Source organism: Trichosurus vulpecula, chromosome 1 (assembly GCF_011100635.1).
Source record: "Trichosurus vulpecula isolate mTriVul1 chromosome 1, mTriVul1.pri, whole genome shotgun sequence".
In the NCBI taxonomy this organism is placed as follows: domain Eukaryota; kingdom Metazoa; phylum Chordata; class Mammalia; order Diprotodontia; family Phalangeridae; genus Trichosurus; species Trichosurus vulpecula.
Genome location: NC_050573.1, coordinates 11,626,235 through 11,651,233, shown reverse-complemented (window position 1 = coordinate 11,651,233; position 24,999 = coordinate 11,626,235). Strand labels below are relative to the sequence as shown.

General features: G+C 53.5%; 2 protein-coding genes across 2 annotated transcripts in view; one reads left to right on the top strand and one right to left on the bottom strand.

Moving 5' to 3' along the window:
- LOC118840886 (thyroid adenoma-associated protein homolog) overlaps window positions 1-6,570 on the bottom strand; it is a 25,648-nt gene extending 19,078 nt beyond the window's left edge. The window contains exons 1-11 of the mRNA XM_036748255.1: window positions 6,410-6,570; window positions 4,880-5,057; window positions 3,878-3,964; window positions 3,699-3,726; window positions 3,220-3,368; window positions 2,885-3,007; window positions 2,663-2,783; window positions 2,176-2,318; window positions 1,862-1,949; window positions 1,301-1,428; window positions 506-706 (exon numbers count right to left, since the gene is read on the bottom strand). Of these exons, the coding sequence (XP_036604150.1) occupies window positions 506-706; window positions 1,301-1,428; window positions 1,862-1,949; window positions 2,176-2,318; window positions 2,663-2,783; window positions 2,885-3,007; window positions 3,220-3,368; window positions 3,699-3,726; window positions 3,878-3,964; window positions 4,880-5,057; window positions 6,410-6,510 (1,347 nt within the window). The 5' untranslated portion in view covers window positions 6,511-6,570. The remainder of the gene's footprint in view (window positions 1-505; window positions 707-1,300; window positions 1,429-1,861; window positions 1,950-2,175; window positions 2,319-2,662; window positions 2,784-2,884; window positions 3,008-3,219; window positions 3,369-3,698; window positions 3,727-3,877; window positions 3,965-4,879; window positions 5,058-6,409) is intronic.
- LOC118849724 lies at window positions 6,509-24,999 on the top strand. Its single transcript, XM_036758717.1, has 4 exons — window positions 6,509-6,887; window positions 8,623-9,061; window positions 9,950-10,899; window positions 24,171-24,999. The coding sequence occupies exons 1-4, from the start codon at window positions 6,509-6,511 to the stop codon at window positions 24,398-24,400; spliced, it is 1,998 nt and encodes a 665-aa protein (XP_036614612.1). The 3' UTR covers window positions 24,401-24,999.

Here is a 24,999-nt window from a genome sequence, read left to right as displayed (position 1 = left end):
CTGAAGGAACAGAGCCCACATTGGGCGCAGAGCCCTGCTCCCCAGGCCCACCCTGATAACCCCAGGAAAACGGGACTGCAGCCTCTGCCCACTCCAGCCAGGGCTCTGCTGGCCAAAGGATGTGGGAGCTGTGGTCCGGGGAGTGCCTTGGGCTGGGAAAGCTCCGCCTCACACCCTCCCTGAAGCCCAAAGACTCCCTGGATCACAGTCACCTTGCTCCTGTCCATTATCACCAGCGGGAAGCTCCAGCGCTTCCCCCTCTGTGGAGCCCAGGAAGGCCACAGGGGGCTTCAGCTTCCTTCAGCTGTGCCCCTGCTCACCCCTGGCCATGGTGCTGAAATGTTGCACATCCAGGCTGGGGCTCTCTCCATTCCTAGTACCAGGCTCTAAGCAGCTGAGGGCTCCCTCCCGGCAGAGAGCCTCTCTGGGGCTTCTCCCTGGGGCTCCTCTCCCACCTTCCCCTTCTCCCCACTTTTCTGACTGAACCAAAGGAGGGAGTACTCACCCTTTCAGAGCCCAGGAAGGGCAGCAGGGCACAGAGGGCTGGGTAGCGGGCCTTGGTTGGCCAGGGAAGAGCCCGGACCCTCTCTAGGAGCTCATCATAGAGGGGCCGCTCTGCATCATCCCCGAGGTGATCACATTCCTTCCCATAGAGCTCCAGGAAGAGGCTGAAGGAGCGCAGGGTGGCCTCAGACAGGCCTTCCAGCTGTGGGGGAAGGCATAGGCTCCATGTGCCAGGAGAATGGCCACCTACTCTCTCATCTCCCCACAGGGCCCTGCCCTGCCCCTCATCCAGGCTCTCCAATCCCTAACCCCCTGGACCCAACCATGGTACCGTGGTGCCCACCCTCCCAGGGTGGAGACAGCTTGTATTGTGTGTGACCTTGGTGATCCCTTCCCCAAGCTGGGCCCCATCTGTAAACAATGAGACTGGATTCCTTCTAGAGCCCTTCTAGAGCTCTCATCACCTCACCCCCTCCTCAGTTTACAGGCAGACGACCTGAGCCCAGATGGGGAGGGGCCTCCATAAGCTCCCAATGCTGAGATCTGAGATGAGGCTTTGGGGGTCCCAGGCCAGGGGTGTTTCCATCACACATAGTATCAGACTATGCCCCTCCTAGCAGCGTGCCAAGGACAGTGTCTCTGGCTCCATCTTCCCTGGGCTGCCTCCTGGGTGGCCCAGGGTTTAAGGACAGGCCTTGCTGCCCGGCTGCCTTCTCCAGACAAGGAGTCTGACCAGAACCAGCCTGGCCGGCCCTGATCCCGGGCAGCCAAAGGTGGCAAGACGGAGGCTCCCTACCGGGCTCTTGGTGTTGCTCCAGATGAACTGAATCAGCTGCTGGGCCCCCAGGGAGGCCCCGCTCAGGAGTCGCCCCGTCCAGATGCCTGGGGCACTTTCATGTACCCGCCGCAGCCACAGGGAGAAAGCTGGGAAGGGGCAGCAAACGCTTGGCTCCTCTCTCGAGGCAGGCTGCCCTGAGCCCTCCTAGCCCTGGCATTTGATCTCTACCCTCTGTCTGAAACCTTGTGACACCCTGCTCCCCATGCCTCTGCCAGCCCATGGCCCTCTGGCCAGAGCCCCTCATTCCCAGGCTTACAGCTTCTTCCTTCTGCTTCCCATCTCCAGTGCCAGCTCCTCTGGGACCATGGTCCAGTATTAGAGCCCCCTGTGGTCTCATCCCCTTCCCCGCCAAGGCCCAGGACAGGTCGGTCCTGGATGGCAGCCTGTCTACTCCCCAGGCCTTTGGAACTACCTCCTCTGCTACCTGACCCCAACCCCTGCCATTCTCCCACTATGCCAAGGCCTCCATCACCACCAGGCCCTGCTCACATGCTGGGAGCTGCCCCCAGGAGTCCTCACCCTGCAGGAGGGAGGCCCGGTAGTCCATGTTCTTCTTGCTCCAGCCTGGGCCAACGGGGGGCATCAGGTGTCCAAGCAGCAGGCAGGCCTGGGGGTTTGGGGGTGGTGTGTATAAAGAAAGCAGGCCACAGTGGGCCCAGGACCCGAGAACAGAGGGATAGGGTCCTCTGGGAGAGGCTACCACAGGAAAGGCAGACACTCAGCAAATCGCTGACCTGGTCTGAGACTCAGCCTCTTAGCCTCCTCATCCCTCAGTCCAGTACCCATGCTGCCACCACCTCCTCCAAGACCTGCAAGTCCAGCCTGGGACTTACCTCCCCACCTGGAGGCCTGAAGGTCAGGATCTCCCTCCTACAGGAGGTCAGAAGGCCTCGGCTCAGCACCAGGTACTCCAGCCCATCAGGGCTCATGCGGGGCACAGCCACTTGGAGCCCCCCAAGCTTCCGATCCCCGGGGTCTAAGGACAAATGAATCTGCTCAGAGCAGGATTCCTTTCCTTCCTCTGACCACCCCTGCTCCTTTGGGCTGAGGCCAAGCCCAGCTTAGCACAGATCAGCTCTCTTGACCAGAGCTCCCTGAGGTTCAAGTCAGGGCCTAATTGCTTGGGATATCCCTACCTCCCCAATGAGACTATTGTGTACTTAGTAGAGAGCCCTGCTATCCCCCAAAGCCCTTCCTGCCCTTGGTGTCAGCCAAGAGGCCATACTGAATATAGGGAAGACTGCCCTGACTTGGGCCTGGGGACACAGGGAGAATCTCTCTCTGTCTCTCTGTCTCTGTCTCTTTCTCTCGTAGCCTCACCTGGGCTGAGCAGTCCCAGCAGCTCAGACACAGCCCTGGCTCCTGCCTCTAGTGTGGGGGCGGTGTTCACCAGCATGCCCAGGGCCGTGCCAGCCAGAAGGCGGGCATCCTTGTGGGCCACCTGTAGAAGGGACAAGAGTGGAAGCAGGAGAGTGTTCTCATGAAGGCAGTCAGCAGGCCCCACCTCCCTCAACCCTGGGCCACAGGACTGGGTTTCATCACCTTTCCCATGATCACTTGCACCAGAGATTGAAGGATGCTTGCCAGGGGCTCCATACTGCCTGCTGGACTCCAGACCAGGATGCCCACTTCCTCTGGCATGGCTTGGAAAAGCTGGAGGGCCAGCTGTGGGCAGAGATGATGCCTGTCACCCAGTGTGATCTCCAGCTATCCCCTGCCCCACTTCCTGTAGACCACTGGGAGCTAGAAGCCTCATAAGCAGGAGAGGGGCCACAGAGGGGCCGAGGGGCCTAGGGGCTCTTCACCATGACTGCCCAGGCCCAGCTTTCAGGTGTGGGGCTACAGGGAGAAGATGGGGAACGAGGAAGCACACCCACCTTCACTGCATGGCATGCCCGCTCTGCAGATCCTGTGGCAGGGTCCTGTAACACGGAGGCCAGCGTGGAGGCAGCACTGCCCAGCAGGGGATCCAAGGTGCGTCTCCAGTGTTCTCTGGCCAGACTGCTCTCCTCCAGGAATAGACACACTAGGCAGAGGGGTCCACGAGGTCAGGGAGTGGGCATCCCCGCAGAGCCCCTCCAAACATGGCCCCCCCTTCCAGGCCTCTCAGGGCAGAGGGGCAGAAGGTGGATGGCTGCAGCTATGGCCCTGGGTTCCCAGGACAAAGGCCTGGAACTTTGCTCATCCTCTGGCCCCCAACCCCAGTGATATGATCCCAATCTCCAGGATGATGTGGAGACAGGGAGGCCCCAGGGGATTAGCCCCTGACCTGCCACTCCCCTCTTAGACAACACAGCCTCTGTAAATAAGGGGGGAAGGCTAGATGAGTCTGTGGAGATGGGGGTGAGGGACTGACCTGTGCGAAGATCTCCCAAAGCCAGGGCCTAGAAGGGAAGGGCAGGTATGAGCACCCACAGTATGGCCAGCCCCAAGACCCAAGCGGGGCAGGAGGAAGCCTCAAGCAGCCCAGGTCATTCCTATCAGGGGGCCAGTGTCCTGAGAACCCGGGCCCTGTCACTGCCCAGCCCCCCTCACCTGCTGGCCTTGGGTCAAGCTGTCCAGCAGCCTGGCCACTTCCTCACATGCCACGCTCTCTCTCCCTGCAGTCAACGTAGCCAAAATCTGCAGGAGGAAAGGGAGAATGGGGGTAAAATTCCATAAAAAATAGGGGAGTTGGGGGGCCCTTGATCAAGCTCCCAGGCCAATAGGGCTCCTCTTCAGGAGCTCCCCAAGCATCATTAGCTTGGTATTGAAGACTCTCTCATATCAGGTGGCCATCTACCTGCCCATCCCTATCTCTTTACTCCCATTCTGCACTAAGGGTGCCATCTCCCACCTCAGGGCATTTGCATGTGCTGTTCCCCCCTCCTTTCTGACTCTCAGAGCCTTGTCTCCTGTCTAGCTGTGGGTCCTAGGGCACCTCCCCCCAGGATGAAAGGGCTCTCATCCCTACTCAAATTTTCCCCAGGCTCTTTCCTTTAAACCTAGCACAATCTCTTTTAGCACTGGAGGGTTCACAGAGTGCCTGGCACACCCTCTCTCACAAAACTTTACTACAGTCTCTAGGAAGAAGGTTGTACAGGTATTATCAATGCATTTTACAGGTGATGAAACTGAGGCTCAGAGAGGTTGAGGGGTCACATGGTTATCCAGCTATCAAAGGACACATTCCAACCCAGAGATCTTCCCACCACACCAAGAGGTCTCCCTCCTAAAATGTAGGTACCCTGAGGGCAGGCACAGTTCAACTTTTATCTTCATCTCCCCAGCACAGCACAGTGCCTGGCCCAGGGGACTGGGTATGAATCCTGGCTCTGCCACTTGAGTGGCCGTGTGTCCTTGCGCCAGTCCCTTCCCCTCTGAGACTCAGCCTCTCCCCTTGTAAAATGACCAGGTTAGCTGGCTGGCCTCGAAGGCCAGCCCTAGAATCAGAAGCAGTCCTGTCTGGGAGCAGGGGGATGAGGGGAGAAGGGCCTAGGGCCTAGGATCCCACCTCCCACAGTCAGGGCCCAGCCTGGGATGTGCGGCTGCACCCACCTTCTCCAGCTTGCGGAAGGCCCCCAGGCTGCCCATGGCCTCCAGCTGGCAGCTCAGGAGGCAGCGCAGGAAGGGTTGGGCCTCAGGGGCACCCAGCTCAGCCCAGGCCTGGCTCAGGGCAGGCAAGAGCCTGCCAGCCTCTGCCAGACTTTGCTCCTGGCACCGCCGGCCAGAGGCTCTGCAGAGACAGAAGAAGGGGCTGGTCAGTGATGGCAATAGGCCCCCCACATTGGTCAGTGTGACAGCATCACCACCCCTGTGGGGCTGGTCAGCATGATGGCATCACCCCCGCCCCACTGTAGGGCAAGAAGCATCTGGGAAGAAGACCCCAACCCCACCTGAACCAGCCAGGACCAAGAACCCCCCCATATGGGGGCTTGGTCCCAGCCCCGCCCCCCAGCACAAAAACTAAACTGAAAACCCCAAACCTAAAACTGAAGGCTCAGTGCCCCAAAGTCTCCCCCACTCACTCCCTAAACACTGGCCTGGCCTGGTCATCCACTTCACTCATCCGGGCACACCCAAACCCCAAATCAAACATCTACTTGAGCTCCCAGGCCACTCCCTGCACAGCTCAGGGATCTGGGGATAAGGTGGGGAGCTCTCCAGGTGCACCCCTTCCCTGGGGTAGAGCCTGACCCTGCTGGGGGTGGGGGAGGGCCATGCTCTCTTATCAGAGGGAGGGAGTGGTTTCTCTCCCCTAGACAAGGGCTAGAGAGCCCATGGGCACCCAAGCAGCCCAGAGGTGACTGGGGGGGGCAGTGGAGGGGGACGGCAGGGAAGATGGGGGATGGAGAGGAGGTGATAGAGACAGAGGGAGAGGCGGAGACTCGCGGAGACACAGGGACCCAGAGACAAAGGGAGACAGAGAGACTCTGGGAGACAGAGAGACAAGGGGGGATATAAAGAATTAGGGAAACACAGAGACCCAGAGACAAAGGGAGACCCAGAGGCTCCAGAGACGTGGGGACAAAGGGACAAAGCGGGGATGGAGAAACTTGGGGAGGCAGAGTCTGGGAGGTTCAAGACCAGGGGGACTCAGGGGGATTGAGGCAGGGACACTGAGGCAGCAGCAAAGGGAAGAGCAGACAAAGACTTTGCATACAGTGGGTGCTTGATAAATGTTAATTGATCCAAGATGTAGACAAAGGGACGCAGGGAGAGGCAATGACAGAGACAGAAGTTCGCAGAAAGAGACAGAGACACGCAGCAGCTGGGGGCCTCCCTCCTTCACTCTCACCCGAACTCCAAACCCAGGCATAACTAGAAACCAGAGAGCCCCTCATCCCTTTTGCCAGGGGGCGTGGCCAGGTTCTTGGCCCCGCCCTACCTAGAAGTCCTGCTTCCAGGGGGCGGGGCCTAGCTAAGGAGAAGGGGTGTTGCTTTCAGGGGACCGGGCCTTGTTGCTGAGGGGGCGGGGCTTGGCTGAAAGGAAGGGCGAAAGGTGCTTGGGGGAGGGATCTATTCTAGAAGGAAAGAACCTCGAGCTCGGGGGCGGGGCCTTGTGGCTCGGGGGCGGGGCCGGCTCACCCGGCAAATCGTTGGAGCATGCGCAGCAGTTCTCGCAGGGCGGGCGGCGTGGCGGGGCCGCAGCTGGCCAGGCAGGCGCGGGCTTGGTGCTCAGCGCCCATGGAGGCGGTGGGGGCGGCCCCAAGCTGTCGGGAGGTCTTCGGCGGGTCCGTGGTTCCCTGGGAGCGAGCCTGCAGCGTGCTCTCCCGTCTCCGCTCCAGCTTCCGGGGCCACCGAGCCCAGCCTTCCCTCCACCGGCGAATGTATGTGTACGAGAGGCCGGACAGCGCCCCCTGCGGCCCGGAGGGCTCAGTTGCCCCGCGAGGAGGGGGCGGCGCGGAGACCAGCCTGCGGGAAGGGAGAAGGCGGAGCGAGGAGAGACACCGGGACCCCCAGGAGCCCGAGACTCAGAGAGATGGGCAGGGACCTGATCAGGGACCCAGGTTCAGCCTGACCACTCATGGAGACAGAGATACGGGGACTCGGAGGTCGAGAAACGGTCTGAGAGTCATCAAGCTTTGATGAAGCAAGCGCCTACTGTGTGCCAAGTGCTGGGCAAAGACAGAAAGCTCCAATGACTGAGACAGACCGAGACTGACCCAACGGAGGCTCAGGGGAAATTCCCCGTCCCTCTTAATGCCAGGCCCTACCCTCTGTTGATTCTCTCCAGTTCACCCTGGCTGTATCTTGTTTGTACATGACTCCCTCATTAGACTGTGCGCTCCATCCATGAGGGAAGGGATTGTTTTCGTCATTCTTTGTCCATCCTCCCCTTACCACACTGCCTGGCACACAGCAGACACTCAGTGGTGACAGTAACAGAAAGCAAGCTCTGGGAGAGACAAAGACTGAGAGGAGGGAGACAAGCTGAGAAGGGGCAGAGCCTCTGGGCCAGACCCGCAGCAGCAATTTTATGAGGCCCTGACATTTAGAATTTAAATGAGACCCTCTTATTTTACTGAGCAGGAAACAGGCCCAGAAAGGGGAGAGCACGTGCCCAGCTAAGACTGGAAGCCTGGAGAGCTGTTTCCGTCATATCCGTTTTTATACTCTGCTAGCACATAGTATTCGATCCAACAACCACATAATAAGCGCCTCCTCTGGAACAAACACTATACAAGGTGCTGGGGATTCAGGATAAAAGGAAACTGTCCCTGCTAAGCTAAGGATACAATCTTTACACAGATAAGGAAATACAAATTACCTACAAAGTAACTGCTCTGCCCCTTACTTCTTGACCTGTTCCTTCCACCTGTCTGACTGCTCTCAGTCAGACTCCTTTGCTAGATCTTCATTCGGCTCAGGACCCCTAACCAAGGGGCCCTCCAAGATTCTGTCCTACTCCCTCTTCCCTTCTCCCTGTAGACTCTTTGGATTCCTGATCTCCCATAGACTCAATAGGAGCTGTAAGCTGCAAATTCCCAGGTCAGCTTATCCAGGCCTAACCTCTCCTGACATCTGGACTCACCTCTCTAATTGCCAGTCTTGACCTGGATGTCCTGTGGACATGTTAAACTCAATGGGGCCAAAACTGGACTCACTGTCTTTCTCCAAAAGTTCTCTCTTCTTAATTTCTCTTCGCAGTCACCCAGCCTCACAACCTAGGGATCAACTTTGCCTCCTCTCTCACCCTCATTTTTAACCTGTTACCAAGTCCTGTTAATTCTACCATTAAAACATTTTCTGTATATATATAGTATACACACACACACATACACACACATATCTGTATGTAGCTATCCATATAAAAACATTCACTTCTATAACAGTAGCCTTCTGGTCGGTCCCCCTGCCTCAACTCTGTCCCCAATCTTCTCCCCAGCTGTCAAAATAATCTTCCTAAAGCACAGATTTGACCGTGTCACCCCTTACTCAACAAACTTCCGTGGCTCCCTATGGCCTCCCTTTACCTCCCTCTCACACCTGATGCCCCACCAAGTACTCTTTGCTCCAGTGCCCCCAGCCTCCTGGCCGTCTGTTCTGATCACTGAGCTCCCTGGCTTCCTTTCCTTCCCGGATTCCTCATAATTCTCGTGCCTTCCCTGTTCTCTCCAATAATATTTTGAACAGATCTTGTTTGCACGCTGTCTCCCCATTAGACTGGGAGCTCATCGAGGCCAGGGCATGTGCTTTGCCTTTCCTTGTATTCCTAGGGCATAACATAGTTTCTGGCACATAGTTGGTGCTTAATAAATGCTCATATGACCAGACAGTCCCCCGGCGTTGCGGGGAAGGAGTGACGTGGCTTAGAGACCCAAAGCTTCCCGGCCCGCTGCCTCTGGTACCCACGAGAACGGGAGGATTGGCCCCGTGGAGCCGCCGTCATTCCGGGGCTCACGTGGGCGCCCGCCACGCCTCCTCGTTTCCTGGCAACCACTCCTGCCCCGCCCGGTCTCCAGCGGTCGCTGGCGCGCGGCGATGGCGTCTCCGTGACGTCATCGCCGCGCGCCGCCCGGACACCGGCTGGGAGCACTGGCCGCGGCCGCTGGTCCGGGCGGGTGCCCTCGCCTCCGGTGGGTTGGGAGGGCGCGCGTGGGCTGCACGGCGGGGCCCTGGCCGGCCACGGACGGAGGCCCGGAGCCGCATCCCCGAGGGAGGGCGTGTAGGAGACCCCTTGCTGGTCTTAGCCGCCCTCGTTCTAGTCATATGCGAACCTCACGACCACCCTGGGAGGTAGGTGCGGTTATGGCCCCCATTTTACAGATGGGGAGACCGAGGCACAAGCAGGCCTGCCCAGGATTCCACAGCTAGCAGGTGTTTGAGGTTGGATTTGAACCCGGATTCAGTGCCCCGCCCTCTCTTGCCCCGCCCTCCCTACCCCCTTCCCCAGCTGGAGAGCAGGAAGAAGCTGCCCATCCTCCACACCAAAAGGGAAACCATCCCTGCCCTCTGGGAGCTTACCCTGAGGATGGGGGGGATGGGCAGCACCACCTGGTGCACCCCCTGAGGTCACCCCAAAGCATCCGTGCCCAGGAAGGGTCAACAGGCCAAGGGGCATTGGGACGTTGGGGACTCCCCCCCATGGTGGGGGCATGGACAAAAACAGGTTCTAGGAGGAGTGGGGAAGGGGATCAGACAGGCCTTCCTGTCCTGAATGTGATCCCTCAGGTGACCCCTGAGCCTGGCCCTTGAAAGATGCTGAGAAGCCCAGGTGAGGCAGGGAGCGCCTTGCAGGCATGGGCACCATCCAGGGCAAAGGCTCGGATGGGGGAGATGGTAGGGTTACATAGGAGCTAGGAGAAACGGGGACTGTGCAGCTTGGGGAGAGGAATGGTGTTAATGATAAGTCTGGGTAATATTGGAGCCAAGTTTAGGGGCTCCAGGAGCCAGTTAGGGGCATCTTTGTGGGGTCCTAAAGGCAATAGGGAGCCCCTGGATTTCCAGAAGGGGAGGGGCATGGGCACACTTGCATTCAGGAAAATGGGGCCTCCTCAAGGAGAGCCTGTTGAAAGGACTATGGCCATGGGCAGGAGGTTGGGGTTCTATATTTCTGTGGCCTGGGTTGGCAGCTGCTTCTAGGTGAGCAAGTGCTTGGGGGAAAATTGCTGGATTCTTTTTCAGGGTCGCCATGACGACATCCAAGCCAAAGAGAATTAAGTTTTCTGAGGAAGAGAAGATTGTGATCTTGGAAGAGTTCAGCCTGCGGAAGGACATCCTCATCCCCAAGACTGGCCGCTACCGCAACACGACGGACCGGCAGCAAGCCTGGGAGGAGATCACGATGGCCGTAAACTCACTGAACCCCCTTGTGCAGCGAACACCCGAAGAGGTCCGCAAAAAGTGGAAGAACATGATCCTTGATGCCCGCAAGGAGCTGGCCACTGCAAAGCACCCCCTCCTCCGGCGGCGCCCCCAGGAGCGCCTCTTCCATAATATCTTTGCCCTCTTCAACAAGACAGGCTCCGAGCTCCCTGAGCCGCTGTTCACAGCGGGCTCTGGCTTTCGGACTAAAGGTCCCACTAGCCCCTCGGGGCCTGCCTGCAAGGTGGAAGGCTTTCTGGACCCTGTCTCCAACTTGGTGCTCCGGCCCCAGGGTGGTGGTATTGAGCCCAGCCAGGAAAGGGAAAGTCTCTGTCCAGTTGAGGTGGGCAGAAAACTAGACTCGTGGCCTGAGGTCACAGGGAAGAGCCTCCTCACACCCCCTGTGGAGGTTCAGGCCCGATTCAAGGAGGACACTCTAACTGAAGATGCCTCCGACTATGGTGAAAAGAGGCTGCTAGACCCGCTGAAGGACTTGCCTCTACACTGTGAGCCTGTGCCCCAGGTGCATCCCGCCACAGCTGGCGGGGCAGTGTCACCAGAAGGTCCATCCGAGGACCTGCCCCACCTCTGCACTTTGCCAGTGCCAACAAGCCCATCCCCAGACCCAGCTCTGACTTATAAGATTAAATGCCCTGTCAGTCCTTTGCTAGACTGGCCCTGTTTGGGAGTCAGCACGAGTCCCGTGACACCCAGCGGCCGCTTGGACACTCTGAGCACGGAAGGAATCCCCACAGCCGTGAGCAGCAATGGTGAGCACCTTAAACTCTCTCTGGCTTTATCCAAGTCTAGTGGAGTCAGTTAGCAAGGTGGCCTAGTTATTGCTTTGGTTAAAATCGAGGCCGTGCCCCCAAATGAGCCCCTTGGATCTTGGGGATCTTCAGGGTTATGGCGGAAGAGACAGGCCACAGGCGGCCTGAGGTCACACTACAAAGTGTCAGAGCCCAGCCTGGAGCCTGGAATTCTCACTCTGTGATTCCTGCCTTCCCCACTTCTCATCAAACGTAAAGTTAAACACCAGACAAGAGTGACACAGATTTGTTCACAAATTTACAAGTTGGCCACCAGGAGATGATTTTTATTATTTTTTTAAAATTTTTTTTTTGGAGGAGGGAAGGCAGGGCAATTGGGGTTAAGTGACTTGCCCAAGGTCACACAGCTAGTGTGTCAAGGGTCTGAGTCAGATTTGATCTCAGGTCCTCCTGACTCCAGGGCCAGTGCTCTACTCACTGCGCCACTAGCCGTCCCTTTATTATTATTTTTTTTTACAGCAGCAGTTTGGAAAATGGGCTGTGAGGGTGTATAGAGATGAGGATTTACATTGGTGGAAACAGTGTAGACTAATGACATTTTTTTAAAGAAACTTTTTAAAAATTTCATTTCAAATAAAAAAGATTTTTTTTTGTTCGTATCATGCCCTTTTTGGTCACTCTTGTTGCTCAATAGAGACTTTTCATATAGTCCAAACTCAAGGCCGTATTTGGGGGGAAGATGTGACATTTTGATCTATTCCTAAGTAATGTCAACTCCCCCTTATTGGCTTTGCCAGTCAGACTGTCTGTGGTCTTGGCATTCTCTGAGGAAGAATCCAGGCCCTGACACTCTGTAGCTCTGTGATCCAGGCGGAGCGAGCCATGAGACAGCTCTGACCTGCACTTTCCTCGTCCAGCTGATAGCACAGGTGAATTTGGCGCCGGTCGGATGACCAGAGCCAAAGAGTGTCGGCATTGCCTTGGAGGGAGGCCTTCACCGAGCGGGTGCCTGACCTTTATCAGTGACTCAGACGGAGGCTCCCCTAGCCCATCTTCCCATGTCAAAGCCAGGAGAGAGAGAGAACATTCTGGGTGATGGGATCAGAAAGGATCTCCATGGGCTAAACGATGGGGAAAAGGGAAGGGAATAAGCATCTATGTAGCACCCACTGTATACCAGGCACTGTGCTAGGCATGTTACAGAGGTTGTCTCAAGCCTTGTTCTGCTTGGCCCCCGGGGCACAACATGGAGGAGGCCACAGGTGTAGACTCACAGAGCTGTCACAGAGCAGAAGGGGCTGCCCAGGACAGGCCTTGGGGAAGGATAGAGAGCCTCTGATCAGGGGTGTCAGTTGTTTTTCAGCCATGTCCAACTCTCGAGGTTTTCTTGGCAGAGATCACAAACAGGGTGAAGTGACTAGCCCAAGGTCACACTACTGGTAAGTGTCTGAAGCTGGATTTGAACTCAGGAAGATGAGTCTTCCTAACTCCATGCCCGGTGCTCTGTGCACTGTGGCGCCACCTAGCTGCCCTTTTATCTTCTCTTCTGCCCTCCCACTCTGTGACCCATAGGTTCCCAGAGTAGGTGGTACTGCCCCAAGGGGTGCTGGAATGATGGGGGCAGTGGTACTATCCTCGGGTGCAGTTGGGGAGCATTGAATAAAAATAAGGGGATGGTGGAAGCGTAAGGAAAGGGGAAGAAAATTGTGAAAAACCGTTGGCACATGTTTCATCTGTTGTGTGACAGAGTTAAAGTCACAGTGATGATATTGTTGTCCAAATAAACACACAAAATGCAAGTTATGAGCGGCCAAGTCCGCTGACAGGCCTTAACAAGGAGGTATTGGCAGGCAAGTCTGTCCCACACTGTCACGAAGACCAGCATGCATCAGCAGGAATGTGTGTGCATGTAATGACGTGGTTACAGGACAGTACTATACCGTTACGTGGTGCAGTGCTGCCTCATCAGAATTTCAATGCAGGAAAAACCCTACAAATTTACAGTAAGTTATTAAATAACATAAATAAAATAAAACATAAATAACAAATTAAAAATTAACATAAAATTTATATTTTTTTGAAATGATACAAATTAAAAGAAAAACCCATTAAAGGGTTAAAGAAAGTAGATTTCCCAGGGGGGCGCTGAGTAATTTCTTTTTTTAAACGGGGCAGTAGGCCAGAAAGGTTTGGGAACCTCTGGTCTGTCAATACAAGTGGCCATTTCATGTGCCCTGACCAGTACAGTGTCTCCACATGAGTCTTTAGGAATCCCCATCCACTTTCTGCTGCCCCCGTGGCAGGCTCGGGCCGTCCACAGAGCCTGCTGTGAGGCTGGTATTGCAGAATCAGGGAATGGAGCTGAACAAGGAAAGGACCTTAGGGATCCCTCACCTAGTCGGGCCCATACATGAAGGGAAGGAAGTCGGCCCATTACGTAGTCCTGATCCCTGGCGCCCACCACCTCCCTTGGGAACATCCAACCTGTTATGGCATACCTGTGATTGTGAGGGGGCATTTCCCGACATCCAGCCTAATTGGCCTCTTCACTGCTACCCGCTTATCAGCCAAACAGGACTCACCTAGGTTCTTCAGCTGATCCTTCCATGAGGCGGACCCCAGCCCCCTCTGGACTCTTCACCTTCTCAGTGCCCTTCTTAAATGGGTACCCAGCACAGAACACAGCCTTCTGATGAAGACTGACTATTCCAGTAGGGACAATCACTTCCCTGTTCCTGGAAGCTGATCCTTTCTTCATCTGGCCCTAGACTGAATTAGGTTTTTTGGCTGCCCCATCACACTAAGCACTGACTATGTGTGAATTTGCAGTCCACTAAAACCCCAGGTCAAAGGATCAGTCCACTAATGAACATTAAATGTCCCTGCCCTCAGGGAGGCTATGACTTAAAGGGGGTGGGGGAGACAACATGCAAACAAGTATGTACAAAGCAAGCTATATACAGGTTAAATAGGAAATAATTAACAGAGGTAGGGCACCAGAACTGAGCAGGGAAGGTGGTTGGAGAAGGAACCCTTCCTGTAGAAGGTGGGGTTTTAGTTGGGACATAAAGGAAGCTAGAGAGGTCAGTGTTCCAGGCATAGAGGATAGCCAGAGAAAATGCTCAGAGCCAAGAGATGGAGGGTCTTGTCTGTGGAATGGCCAGGAGACTGGGTCCCTGGACCAAAGGGGAGTAAGATGTAAAGAGACTGGAAAGGGAGGAGGGACTGGCTTATGAAGGGCTTTGAATGCCAACCAGAGCATTTTGTATTTGTTCCTGGAGGCTATGGGGAGGGACAGGAGGTGGGGGGGAAGGGGGGTGTGGTGACATGATCAGACCTGTGCTTTAGGACAGGGCTGTCCAACCATAGGTTTTTATTGAAACAATAGACAATATGTTTTTATTTGCCATTTTAGTGAGAGCTCTTTGGCAGCTCTGTTTCCTTTGGGGCGGGACGCATGCTGCTGCATTTTGGACAGTCCTGCTTTAGGAAAATCACTTTGGTGGCTAAATGGTGGTCTGGAGTGGGAAGAGACCCCAGGCAGGCAGACTCACCAGCAGCCACTGCAATAGTCCAGGTGTGAAGTGATGAGGCTCTGCACCAGGGTGGGGGCAGTGGCAGAGAAGAGAAGGGGGCATAATTGGGAGATGGTACAAAAGTAACATTGACAGGCCTTGGCACCAGCTTGGATATGGGGAGGGGGTGTCAGAGATAGTGAGGAGTCCAGGATGACTCCTAGGGTGTCAGTCTGGGGGACTAAAAGGGTGGCAGTGCCCTTGATAGTAATAGGGAAGGTTGGAGGGGAAAGATTGGGGGAAAGATGATGAATTCCTTTTTTGGACATGTTGAGTTTAAGATGTCTTTTTCATGTATAACTCTTTGTGGTGACTCATGGACCTCAATGTGCCAGGCCCTTCTGTCCTCCACTGTCTCCCCAAGTCTGTCCAAGCTCGTGTCTATTGCTTCCCTGACACCATCTCTCCATCTCATCCTCTGCCATCCCCTTCCCCTTTTGCCTTCACTCTTTGCCAACATCAGGGTCTTTTCTAGTGAGTTCTGTCTTCTTATTACGTGACCAAAGCATTTCAGCTTCAGTTTCAGTATTTGACCTGCCAGTGAATAGCCCGAATTAATGTCTTTAAGTATTGACTGATTTGATCAATCAATTCTGTGGTGCTCAGCTTTCCTTATAGTCCAACTCTCACAGCCATACATAGCTTTGACTATAGGGACCTTTGTGGGCAAGGTGAAGTCTCTGCTTTTTCACATGCTGTCCAGGTTTGCTGTGGCTTTCCTTCCAAGGAGCAAACGTCTTCGTGTCATGGCTGCAGTCGCCATCAGCAATGATCTTTGAGCCCAAGAATAGGAAATCTGACATTTCTGACAAATCTGACAATTCCATTTCTTCTCCCTTTTTTTGCCAGGAAGTGATAGGGCCATTTGCCAAGATCTTAGTTGTTTTTTTTTAATGTTAAGTTTCAAGCCAGCTTTTTACATCCTCCTCTTTCACCCTTATCAAGAAGCTTCTTAATTCCTCTTTGCTTTCTGCTATCAGAGTACATATTTGAGATTGTCGATATCTCTCCCAGCTGCCTTCATTCCAGCTTTGGTTCTTTGGTTCATTCAGCCTAGTATTTCACTTGGTGTACTCCGCATATAATTTAAATAAGTAAGGCAACAATATATGCCTTGTCATACTCCTTTCCCCATCTTAGACTAATCATTTGTTCCGTGTTTGGTTCTAACTGTTGCTTTTTGGCCCACATACAGATTCCTCAGCAGGAAGTAAAATGATCTAGTTCTCCCATCTCTTTAAGGACTTGTCACATTTTGTTGTGACCCACAGTCAAAGGTTTTAGTGTTGTCAATGAAGCAGAAGTAGATGTTTTTCTGGAACTCCCTCGATTTCTCCATAATCCAGTGAATGTTGGCAATTTGGTCTCTAGTTCCTCTGCCTCTTCAAAAACCAGCCTGCTCTTCTGGCAATTCTCAGTTCACATATTACTAAAACCTAGCATGCAGGATCTTAAGTATAACCTTGCTGGTGTGTGAAATAAATGCAACTGTTGGGTAATTTAAACATTCCTTGGCATTGCCCTTCCTTAGGATTGGGATCTAAACTGATCTTTTCCACTCCAGTGGCCACTGTTGAGTTTTCCAAATTTGCTGCATATTGAGTGCGGTGCTTTAAACAGCATTGTCTTTTAGGGTGTTGAACAGCTCAACTAGAATTCCATCACCTCCACTGGCTCCTTGCCCTCTCCACCGCTCCTTTTGCCTCCTTTGCTGGATCCTCCTACAGGTCACACCCTCTAACCATAGGTGTCCCTCAGGGCCCTGTCCTGAGCCCTCTTTTCTTCTCCCCCTACACTTAGCAATGCTTCCTAAGGCCCACTTGACTTTATTCTCCAGGATGTCTGGCTCTATCTAGATCACTGTGGTTATGGGGATGTTAAAATCATTCTTGTTCTGTGTATCCTTCCTACCTCTTCTTAATCTCTTTTGCTTCTGTTAAATTTGTCCCATTTTTTTCTTTATCTTATCCATTTTTCCATGAAACAGTCCCTTGATATCTCTTGAAGGAGTCTCTTGTCTTTCCCACTCTATTGTTTTCTTCTGTTTCTTTGCACTGCTCATTTAAGAAAACCTTCTTCATTAATTTATGAAACTACTAATTTAAGTACTTATCAGTAATAGTAGGTAGGGCTGGTGTTCCGTATCTGTATTTTTATATTTATAAGACAACCTATGAAGAATTTTTTTTTTGCCCTTCTCATTTCTGGCAGAGGTAAAAATGCTTATTTATATAAGTCTGCCTACTTGTGAAAGTTTTTATTTTAAAATTTTATATGTTACCTAAACATTGCCCCCTTGGGTTCTTAATTTTAAGTTACATTGATGTGTGATGCCTAAAGACCAGGGAGAAATAGAATTTTTTTTTTTTTTAGCATAATGTAGTACAGGCTGCTCTATATGAGATGCAGTATTATTGGGGAGGTGAGTATGAGTTGATGAATGGAATTAACTTGTTTGGAGACTTTTTATAAACACTTTACCTTCAATATTAGAATCAGTAAGCACTCTACAAGTAACAAAGTGCCTGTGCCTCGTCTCACATTAACAGTCTTACCTAAACATGTCAGAGTGCCTAACCTTGTATTATGTACAACCAAATGGTCTTATGTTAAGGTTTCCTCAGAAAGGCAAGCCTGTCTTTTTCTTTACCATTATGAAGATGTCATCAGTTCTTAAACTGTCTAAAAAATAAAGCTATGAAAATATTAAAAAAAAAAAGAAAACCTTCTTATTTCTCCTTGCTACTCTCTGGAACTCTGTATTCAGCTGGATATATCTCTCCCTTTCCCCTTTCCCTTTCCCTTCTTTCCTCAGCTATTTGTAAAGCCTCATCAGACGCCGTTTTTCTTTCTTGCGCTTCTTTGGGGTGTTTTTTGTTGCTGCCTCCTACACAATATTGTGAATCTCTGTCCATAGTTCTTTAGGCATTCTAGCTATGAGATCTATTCCCTTCAATGTATTCACCACTCCCACTTCATACTCATAAGGGATGTTATTTGGCTCACACCTATATGGTCTGAAGGTTTTCCTCCTTTCTTCAATTTCAGTCTGAATTTTACAATGGGAAGCTCACGATCTGGGCCATGCCCAGCTCTAGGTCTTGTTTTAACTGGCTGTAGAGCTTCTCCACCTCTGGCTGCAAAGTCTGTCATCAGTCGGATTTCTGTATCGATCATGTAGTGAAGTCCATTGTAGAGTCGTCTTTTGTTGTCGTTGAAAGAGCGTTTGCTGTGACTAGTGAGTTATCTGGACAAAACGCCGTCAGACTCTACCTTCCCTCACTTTGTACTCCAAAGCCAAGGGGTTAAGATTTCTACTAGACATCCAGTGTGAGAAGTCTGAAAGGTTTGGCGATGAGAGATTGGAGGTCAGTAAAAAGTTTGGGTCAGGATAGAGAGATTTGAGAATCATAAGCCCAGAGATGGTCGGTAAATCCCTGGGAGCTGATGAGATCACCATGTGAAGTAGCATAGGGAGAGAAGAGAAGACGGCCCAGGACAGAGCCTTGAGGGACACCTAGAGTGAGAGGGGGTGACCAGGGGTGGAACGAGAGAATATTTGGAAATGAAATGAAGTCTTGTAAGAAATTTTACAAGTGCTTAGCCCAATGCCTGGCACATAGTAGGTGCAATGTAAATGCTTCATCAGATCTATCACATTCTGTACTCAGGAAGTCCCCAAGTACAAGGCTGGATATTTCTTTCTGTTTAATTTCATCTTCCAGCCTGGCAAGGGTGCCCCTTTATGTTCTGACTCAGTCATCCAATGTGTTAACTCTGCCTCTCCACTGCTGTCACTCTGCCCACTATGCCTTTATCCTAGTCCTTGAGAAGAGTGTTAGAAAGCCCACTGTCTAGCATCGCTCTCAGAACTGTGGACAACTCTGATCCAGGGAGTTGGGGGAGTTATGGGTCACCAAGGAAGAGAAAAAGGATTTCAGGTGAAGGATACCTGAGCAGAAGCATTGAGGCAGGAATGAGATTGTAGCATTTCAGGCTCCAGCCTCTCATTAGTGGATGAAAAAATTGGGGCCTGTAGAACGGCCAGGAGACTGGGTCCCTGGACCAAACATCACAAAACCACAAACAAAAACCCTTTATTAAATAAATACTTCCCACATTTAAGGTCCCTGGCATACAAAGATAAAAAGAAATCCAAGGTTTACAGATGCCTATGGGGGCATAATTCACCCAGAGTTGTGATGTGAGTAGAGGCAGTAAGTGGTCAGATGATCTCTGTTGGTCAGTCCCCTGCTTCTTCCCCTCCCCCATCAAACAGACTCCTCCTATCCTCCTGGGTAACCCATGACACAAGCCTGGCCCCATCCACAGCTGCAGCTCCTCTCCCCATGGTGCCCACATGACCCCTTCCTGGAGCCTCTGGACATGGGGTGACAGCCTTGATTTCCCTTCCCCCCCCCAAGCCAGTGAGTGCCTCTGACCCCTGACCAGAGTGTACCTTGGCCTGCTAGCCTGGGCATGAGAATGGGGTAGAGGAGACTCCATGAGACAGGGCAGAGTTCGGTTACAGGCCTGGGTCCTTACCTTCTAATACAGAGAATAGCAGCTGCCTCATCAGAGGAAATCTTGGACACGAAATCTTGTGTAACTTAGAGCCAGATAGTTTGAGATAAATCTTTAAGCCACAGGACAGAGCCAGAGCTGGGATGGCCACTGTAACTTGGCGGACATAGTGGATGTCCGAGATGCCAGGGGCCCACCACATGACTTCATGCCCATGTCCAGTGACCTGGCCTCAGCCCTCATCCTCCCCTCACTTTCCTGACAATGGACAGGTTGACCTTCCTCCTAAGTGTGAGTGTATTTCCCAGAGTTCTGTCCAGGGTCTCCTCCCTGTCATCTCACTCCCAGGGGTGCACTGGCACGTCTCCCAACCTCTCCCTCGAGGTCTTCTGGTCTTTCATCCTGCCAGCCTAAGCTAACGTCCCAGAGCAGCCCCATCGCCTGCCCCCTGCCTGCCTTGCTAGTCTGTCGGCCTTAAGTGCTCTGGCTCTTCCCCACTCCCACTGTGCTAGCCCCGGAACAAGAGGAAGCGGGCTGTGGTGACCATAGCTGGCCTTGGCCTAGACTTGGGGAGGGAGGATTTGGCAATCAGCATTGCCAGAGTGGCTGAAGATGGCTGTGAAAATCCTTCCCCTTCTTCCTCTTGCTGGGTCAGGCTGGCAGCACCAGAGCCAGGGGCGGGAGGGATGAGGACACCTTAGGGTGACCAGAACAGGGGAAATGAGGAGAGAGGTTCTGAATCAGCAGTGGAGCCCCAGAGAGCCAAGGTCAGAGGTCTCCTCCTCGACTCCACGAAGGATAGGGAGGAGGCCCCCAGAAAAGAGGCAGGGGAAGGAAGGGGGTCCGATGGCCTGAGGCAGACTGAGACCCCAAGTGAGGGAAGAGGAGCAGCAGAGGGACATGGGAGAAAGAACAGTGTGTGCAAAGGCCCCGAATGTGAGCTTGGATCTGACTGCTACTGCTTACTGCCTGTGTGATCTGGGAAAATATCATACTTCATTATGCCTCAGTCTCTTTGTCTATAAAATGGGAGGGTTATCCTAGCTGCTGTAGGCTCCTAAGGTATAGGATGAATTAGCAGTTGTCCAGCTTGGAGCTCAGGCCTTGGGCCAGGGTGGGACAGCTTCAGAATCATCTCAGGTCAGCTTCTTAGCAGGCAAGCAGGCCGTGCTTTCTTGGGAACAGGCCCAAAGGAGTAAGGTCAGGAAGCCAGATCTCGAACTTGGGTCTCTTGATGCTTAGTTCTGTTGGTCTCTGAACTACCATGCTCCCATTCCAAGGAGAGGCTGCTGCAGGACTTATTAGTGTGTATTCTAAATGCTGAAGCAAATGTCAACACAAATGGATACCAAAGGGAGCGTGTGGAAAGTCAGAGAAGGAAGGTCAGAACTCCTCTTCTCCACAGACCCAGGTGTGGTACACACCTGTAATGCCCGCTGTGGGAGATGGGGCCTGACAGATCTCTTGAGTTAAGGAGTTCTGAGCTGTGGGGGAGCAGACCAGTGAGGGGTCTGCACAGGAGGGGCTTTGGGGGAGCTGGTCCAGGCCAGAAACTGAGCGACTCCCTGTCCATCTACAGTGGGACCAGGCCAGTGAGTGGCCAGTGCCCTGCCAACGTAGGCAAGGTTGGGAGACCTCCTCTATTCAAAAAAAAAAAGAAAGAAAGGAAAGAAATATAATCAGATGGTCAGAGCTTGAAAGGTGAGAGTTAAAAGGCATATTACAGTCTAGAACAGGGCTGTCCAAAATGCAGCCCATGGGTCACATGCTGCCTGCAGTTTGATTTATGCAGCCCGCCTACAAGCATAGCAATTTACATAAATGCTTTAGTAAATGAAGCCAGGCTACCACAGAGCTCTCACTAAAATGACAAATCAAAACATATTGTCTATTGTTTCAATAAAAACCTAAGATTGGACAGCCCTGGCCTAGAATGTCAGAGCTATGCTAGAAGGGGTTTGGACACAGAACTTAGCTTAGAACTGGGAGGGGCCTGAGAACAGGGATGTCAGGGCTGGGAGGGGCCTGAGAACAGGGGATGTCAAGGCTGGGAGGGGCCTGAGAACAGGGGATGTCAGGGCTGGGAGGGGCCTGAGAACAGGGGATGTCAGGGCTGGGAGGGGCCTTAGAACAGGGGATGTCAGGGCTGGGAGGGGCCCGAGAACAGGGGATGTCAGGGCTGGGAGGGGCCTCAGAACAGGGGATGTCAGGGCTGGGAGGGGCCTGAGAACAGGGGATGGCAGAGCTGGGAGGGGCCCTAGAACAGGGGATGAGCATTAGAATAGGGTGTGTCAGAGCTGGGAGATAAACCTGGAAACCATGTCCAGTCAGTTAAGAACTGAGGATTTTGTCACAGTGGGTAGAAATTGCAAAAAGAAATTTCCCAGCAGGCTGTTCCAGGAGGTGACAAGCTCCCTTCCCCAGAGGTTTCGAAGCAGATGGCGGATTACCCTGACGCCGGGTGTTGTAAAGGAGATTCATGCTGAGTTGGAAATTGCAGTGGTTGCCTCCTGTTCAGAGGTGCCAGAATTCTTTGGCTTGTACAGTACCTTTGGTGTGGGGATGGGGGGGAGCAGGGAGACTGAATGGTATTAACACAGAAGAAGATTCTTGGAGAAAAGTTTGATTGAGCCCGCTGGGCCTAGGAGATCTGGAACAAGCCAGGGCCCACCTACGTGGCCTGGTCTGGCCTGGGGGAGGGCCAGTTCTGGGCCCATTGGCAGGAAGGGCCTTGTTGGATCCCTAGATAGACTGAGAGATGGCATTAGAGGGCCCACACTGTCCCACTTCAACCACCACTCCTTTATCTCATCCACAAACATTATGTCCTGACTCTGGGTAGAGCCTCGTACTAAATTCTGGAGGAGATGAGACCATCCCTGCCCTCGTGGACCAAAGCTGGGGAGCTGGGCAGTTTGTCTAGAACATTGTGTGGAAGAGAGCAGTGGGCCTTTATAGAAGACGTAGTGGTGCTGGTGCTGTCCTGGGTGCTGGGGAGGCAAGGGGAAGGAACTCGGTCATATGGGGAGATACCTGGACGTAAAGGGGAAGACCAGCAGCTTTGGGGAGGGGAGGGGCCTTGAGTTTAGGCTTAAAGGAAGAGAGAGATTTTAATAGGTAGAAAGGAGGAGAAAGAGCATTCCAGGTCTAGGGGACAGTTAGTGCAAAGGTGTGGAGGCAGGAAGTAGAGATAACAAGAAAGCCACTGTGACTGGCTTGGGGAGTGTGGAGGGGAATGAGGTATAAGGAGAAAGGCAAGGTAGCAAGGGCCAGATTATAGGAATTACTAATAAAGGATTTTGTATTTGATCCTTGGGGTAATATGGAGCCATTGGAGTTTACTGAGTAGGGGTGGTGATAGTTCACTTGCCATCCCTATGCAGGGTGGCCTTGACCAGGGAGACGAGTGAGGAGGCTGTGGCAGTGGCCTGAGCCAGCTGGGATGCGCCACACCTGCCCCCATCCCACCTCCTAATTCTCTGGATAAGACTTGAAGTGACTTTTGTCTGTTCCTCAAAATCCACTTTACCTCCCAAGAGAAGGACTTGCCCAAGAATGTGTTGGAGGCACCAAAGGTGGCTTCTGAGATGGAACATTTGGCCCCTGGGACCTCAGGGGCCTCTTACAAGCCCCAGTCAGGTCCTCTTCGGTTCTACTCAGGCATTCCCTGAACAGTCCTGGGAAGCCCCAGCACTTGGGCAGTGGGTGAGAACTGAGCTGGGCCCTGGTGCCTGTCACCAGTGGACTGGGGTGGGCTGCAACCTGTCTGGGGCACTGAGGGCCCTGGTGCTCATTACCAGTGAGCTGGGGGCAGAGGGTGCGCTGCAGCCTGTCTGGGGCACTGAGGGCCCAGGTGCCCATTACCAGTGAGCTGGGGGCAGAGGGTGGGCTGCAGCCTGTCTGGGGCACTGAGGGCCCAGGTGCCCATTACCAGTGAGCTGGGGGCAGAGGGTGGGCTGCAGCCTGTCTGAGGCACTGAGGGTCCTGGTACTCAAGGAGCATTAGATGATGACGGTTGCGGGGAGGGGGTGGTGATCAGTATAAGAGAACAAGCACTAATCCTGTGATTTCACCCATAGCCCTCTCCCAGTGCAGGTGGACACCCCCTCTGCATCTCCCAGTCTTAGACCCCTAACACACTGAGAGGTCACTCTGATGCCCCACCTTTTAGCAATAGTAATAGCCAGTAGGCATCCATTAACTGCCTACTGTGTGCCAGGCACCAGGCTGGGTGCTGGAGATACAAGTACAGAGAAGGAAACTGAGGCCCTCGAGTGAAACCCCTTCATTTTACTGAGTCCTAGAGAGGGGAAGGACTGCAGGGACCCCTGGGCACCAGAGTCTGCCTGTCTATACAAAGATAGTAATGGAGTCAGAGGGTATCTCCAGGCTGCTTGTTAGTCCCATGGTTTGTAGTCAGACCTGGGACTGACGCCCAGAAGTAGCCATCAGTGAGTGTCTGAAGAGAAAAGAAGGGAGGGGGACAGTCAGCCCTGGATGCCACAGGGCTCCTTCGTTTGCCAACCTCAGCCTGGGCCTCTCCCTGATTGGCCAAGCACTTAGAGCAGGCCCTGGCCTGCAGACAGAGCCCACAGTGGGCGCCTGCCTAAGCAGCAGCCTCCGTTCTTATCCCTTCTGGGCCTTTGTTGGCGAGAAGGCCATTTGCTAATCTTTTAGGTAAGAGTTACAGCCACTGTACCTGCCCAGAAATGGGTGATCTTGAGTCTGTCACCAAGCTGGTGCTTCAGGTTACTGACTCCCTCGTAAAGTGAGGCCATTGGGATCCTAGATTTAGGGTTAGAAGGGACTATCCATCTCCAATGCTGACATCTTATAGGAAGGGAAACTGGCCCAGGGAAGGGAAGGGATATGCCCAGGACTACATGGGGGAGGGGTGGGATTTGAACCCAGATCTTGTGACTCCAAGGACAATGTTTTTTCTACTGTACCATCCTGCCTTTTTGACCAGTGGCCAGAGGAAGAGCCCTGGAGCTGGGATTTGAGCCCACATTCTCCAATGCTAGGCCTAGTGCTTGCCATTGGGCCTCAAGCGGTCCTCCAGTCCAGGCCCCTTGGATTCTCTGCTCCCCTCTGCCAGCTAGGCTGGCCAGGCATCCTGTTACTCTTTAACTTCCCCGTCTTTTCTCCCCCTCTTCGATTGTTCTCCTTCAGTGAGTGTCTCAGTGGTGACTGCAGAGGAGGACTTGCTGCCCGGGCCCCGGCCCAGCGAGGAGGGGCTCCCAGAGAAGGATCCTGGGGAGCTGGCCAAGCAGAACCGCCTGCAGACAGAGATACTGGAGCTGCAGAAGGAGACGCTGCAGCTGCAGAAGGAGAAGATTCTCCTGGAAAAGGAGAAACTGGTCCTGGAGATTGTCAAGCTGCGGCGGGAGCTGGGCACCTGAGCAGCCTGCCCCTGCCCGCCTGCCGCCCACAGCCTGAACTCCTGGGGAGAAGATCCCAGAGCCCAGGCACCTGCCCATGCCCAGAGGCCTTCTCCTTCCCAGTGCCTATGTGGGCCGCCCAGGCCAAGCCTCCACCTCTTCCTCCTCCTCCTCCTCCTCCTCTCATGGCACTCAGCAGTTCTACCCCCATTCTGGGGCAGAGGGCAGGCTTCCTGTGGCCTACTCCTAGAAGGAAGCCCTGGGTGTACTGCTGAGTTGGGCTGGGAAGGGTGTTTGAGGCTCCCAGCCCAGACTTTGCCTCTCGGAGTGGAGTGCTGCCTGGGCCATGTGGGGTCAGAAACCTGAAGCAAGAGTTCAGAGCCTTTCAGCAGGTCCCAGGGGTGGGGATGAGGGCGTGTGGCCTAGGCTCCCAGCCGGCACTCTCCCCCAGCTCCGGAGGTCCAGAGTTCAGGCCCCTCCACTGGATGTAGGTCAAATTAACAAGGACATACTTCTCAGGCCCCATCTGTGTGCTAAGGGGCCATGGAACCCTGTGCCAGAAGCCCTGGCCTGTTTGTTCTCCGCTGTCAGAGGAGTAAAAGCATCCACGTTTCCTTATC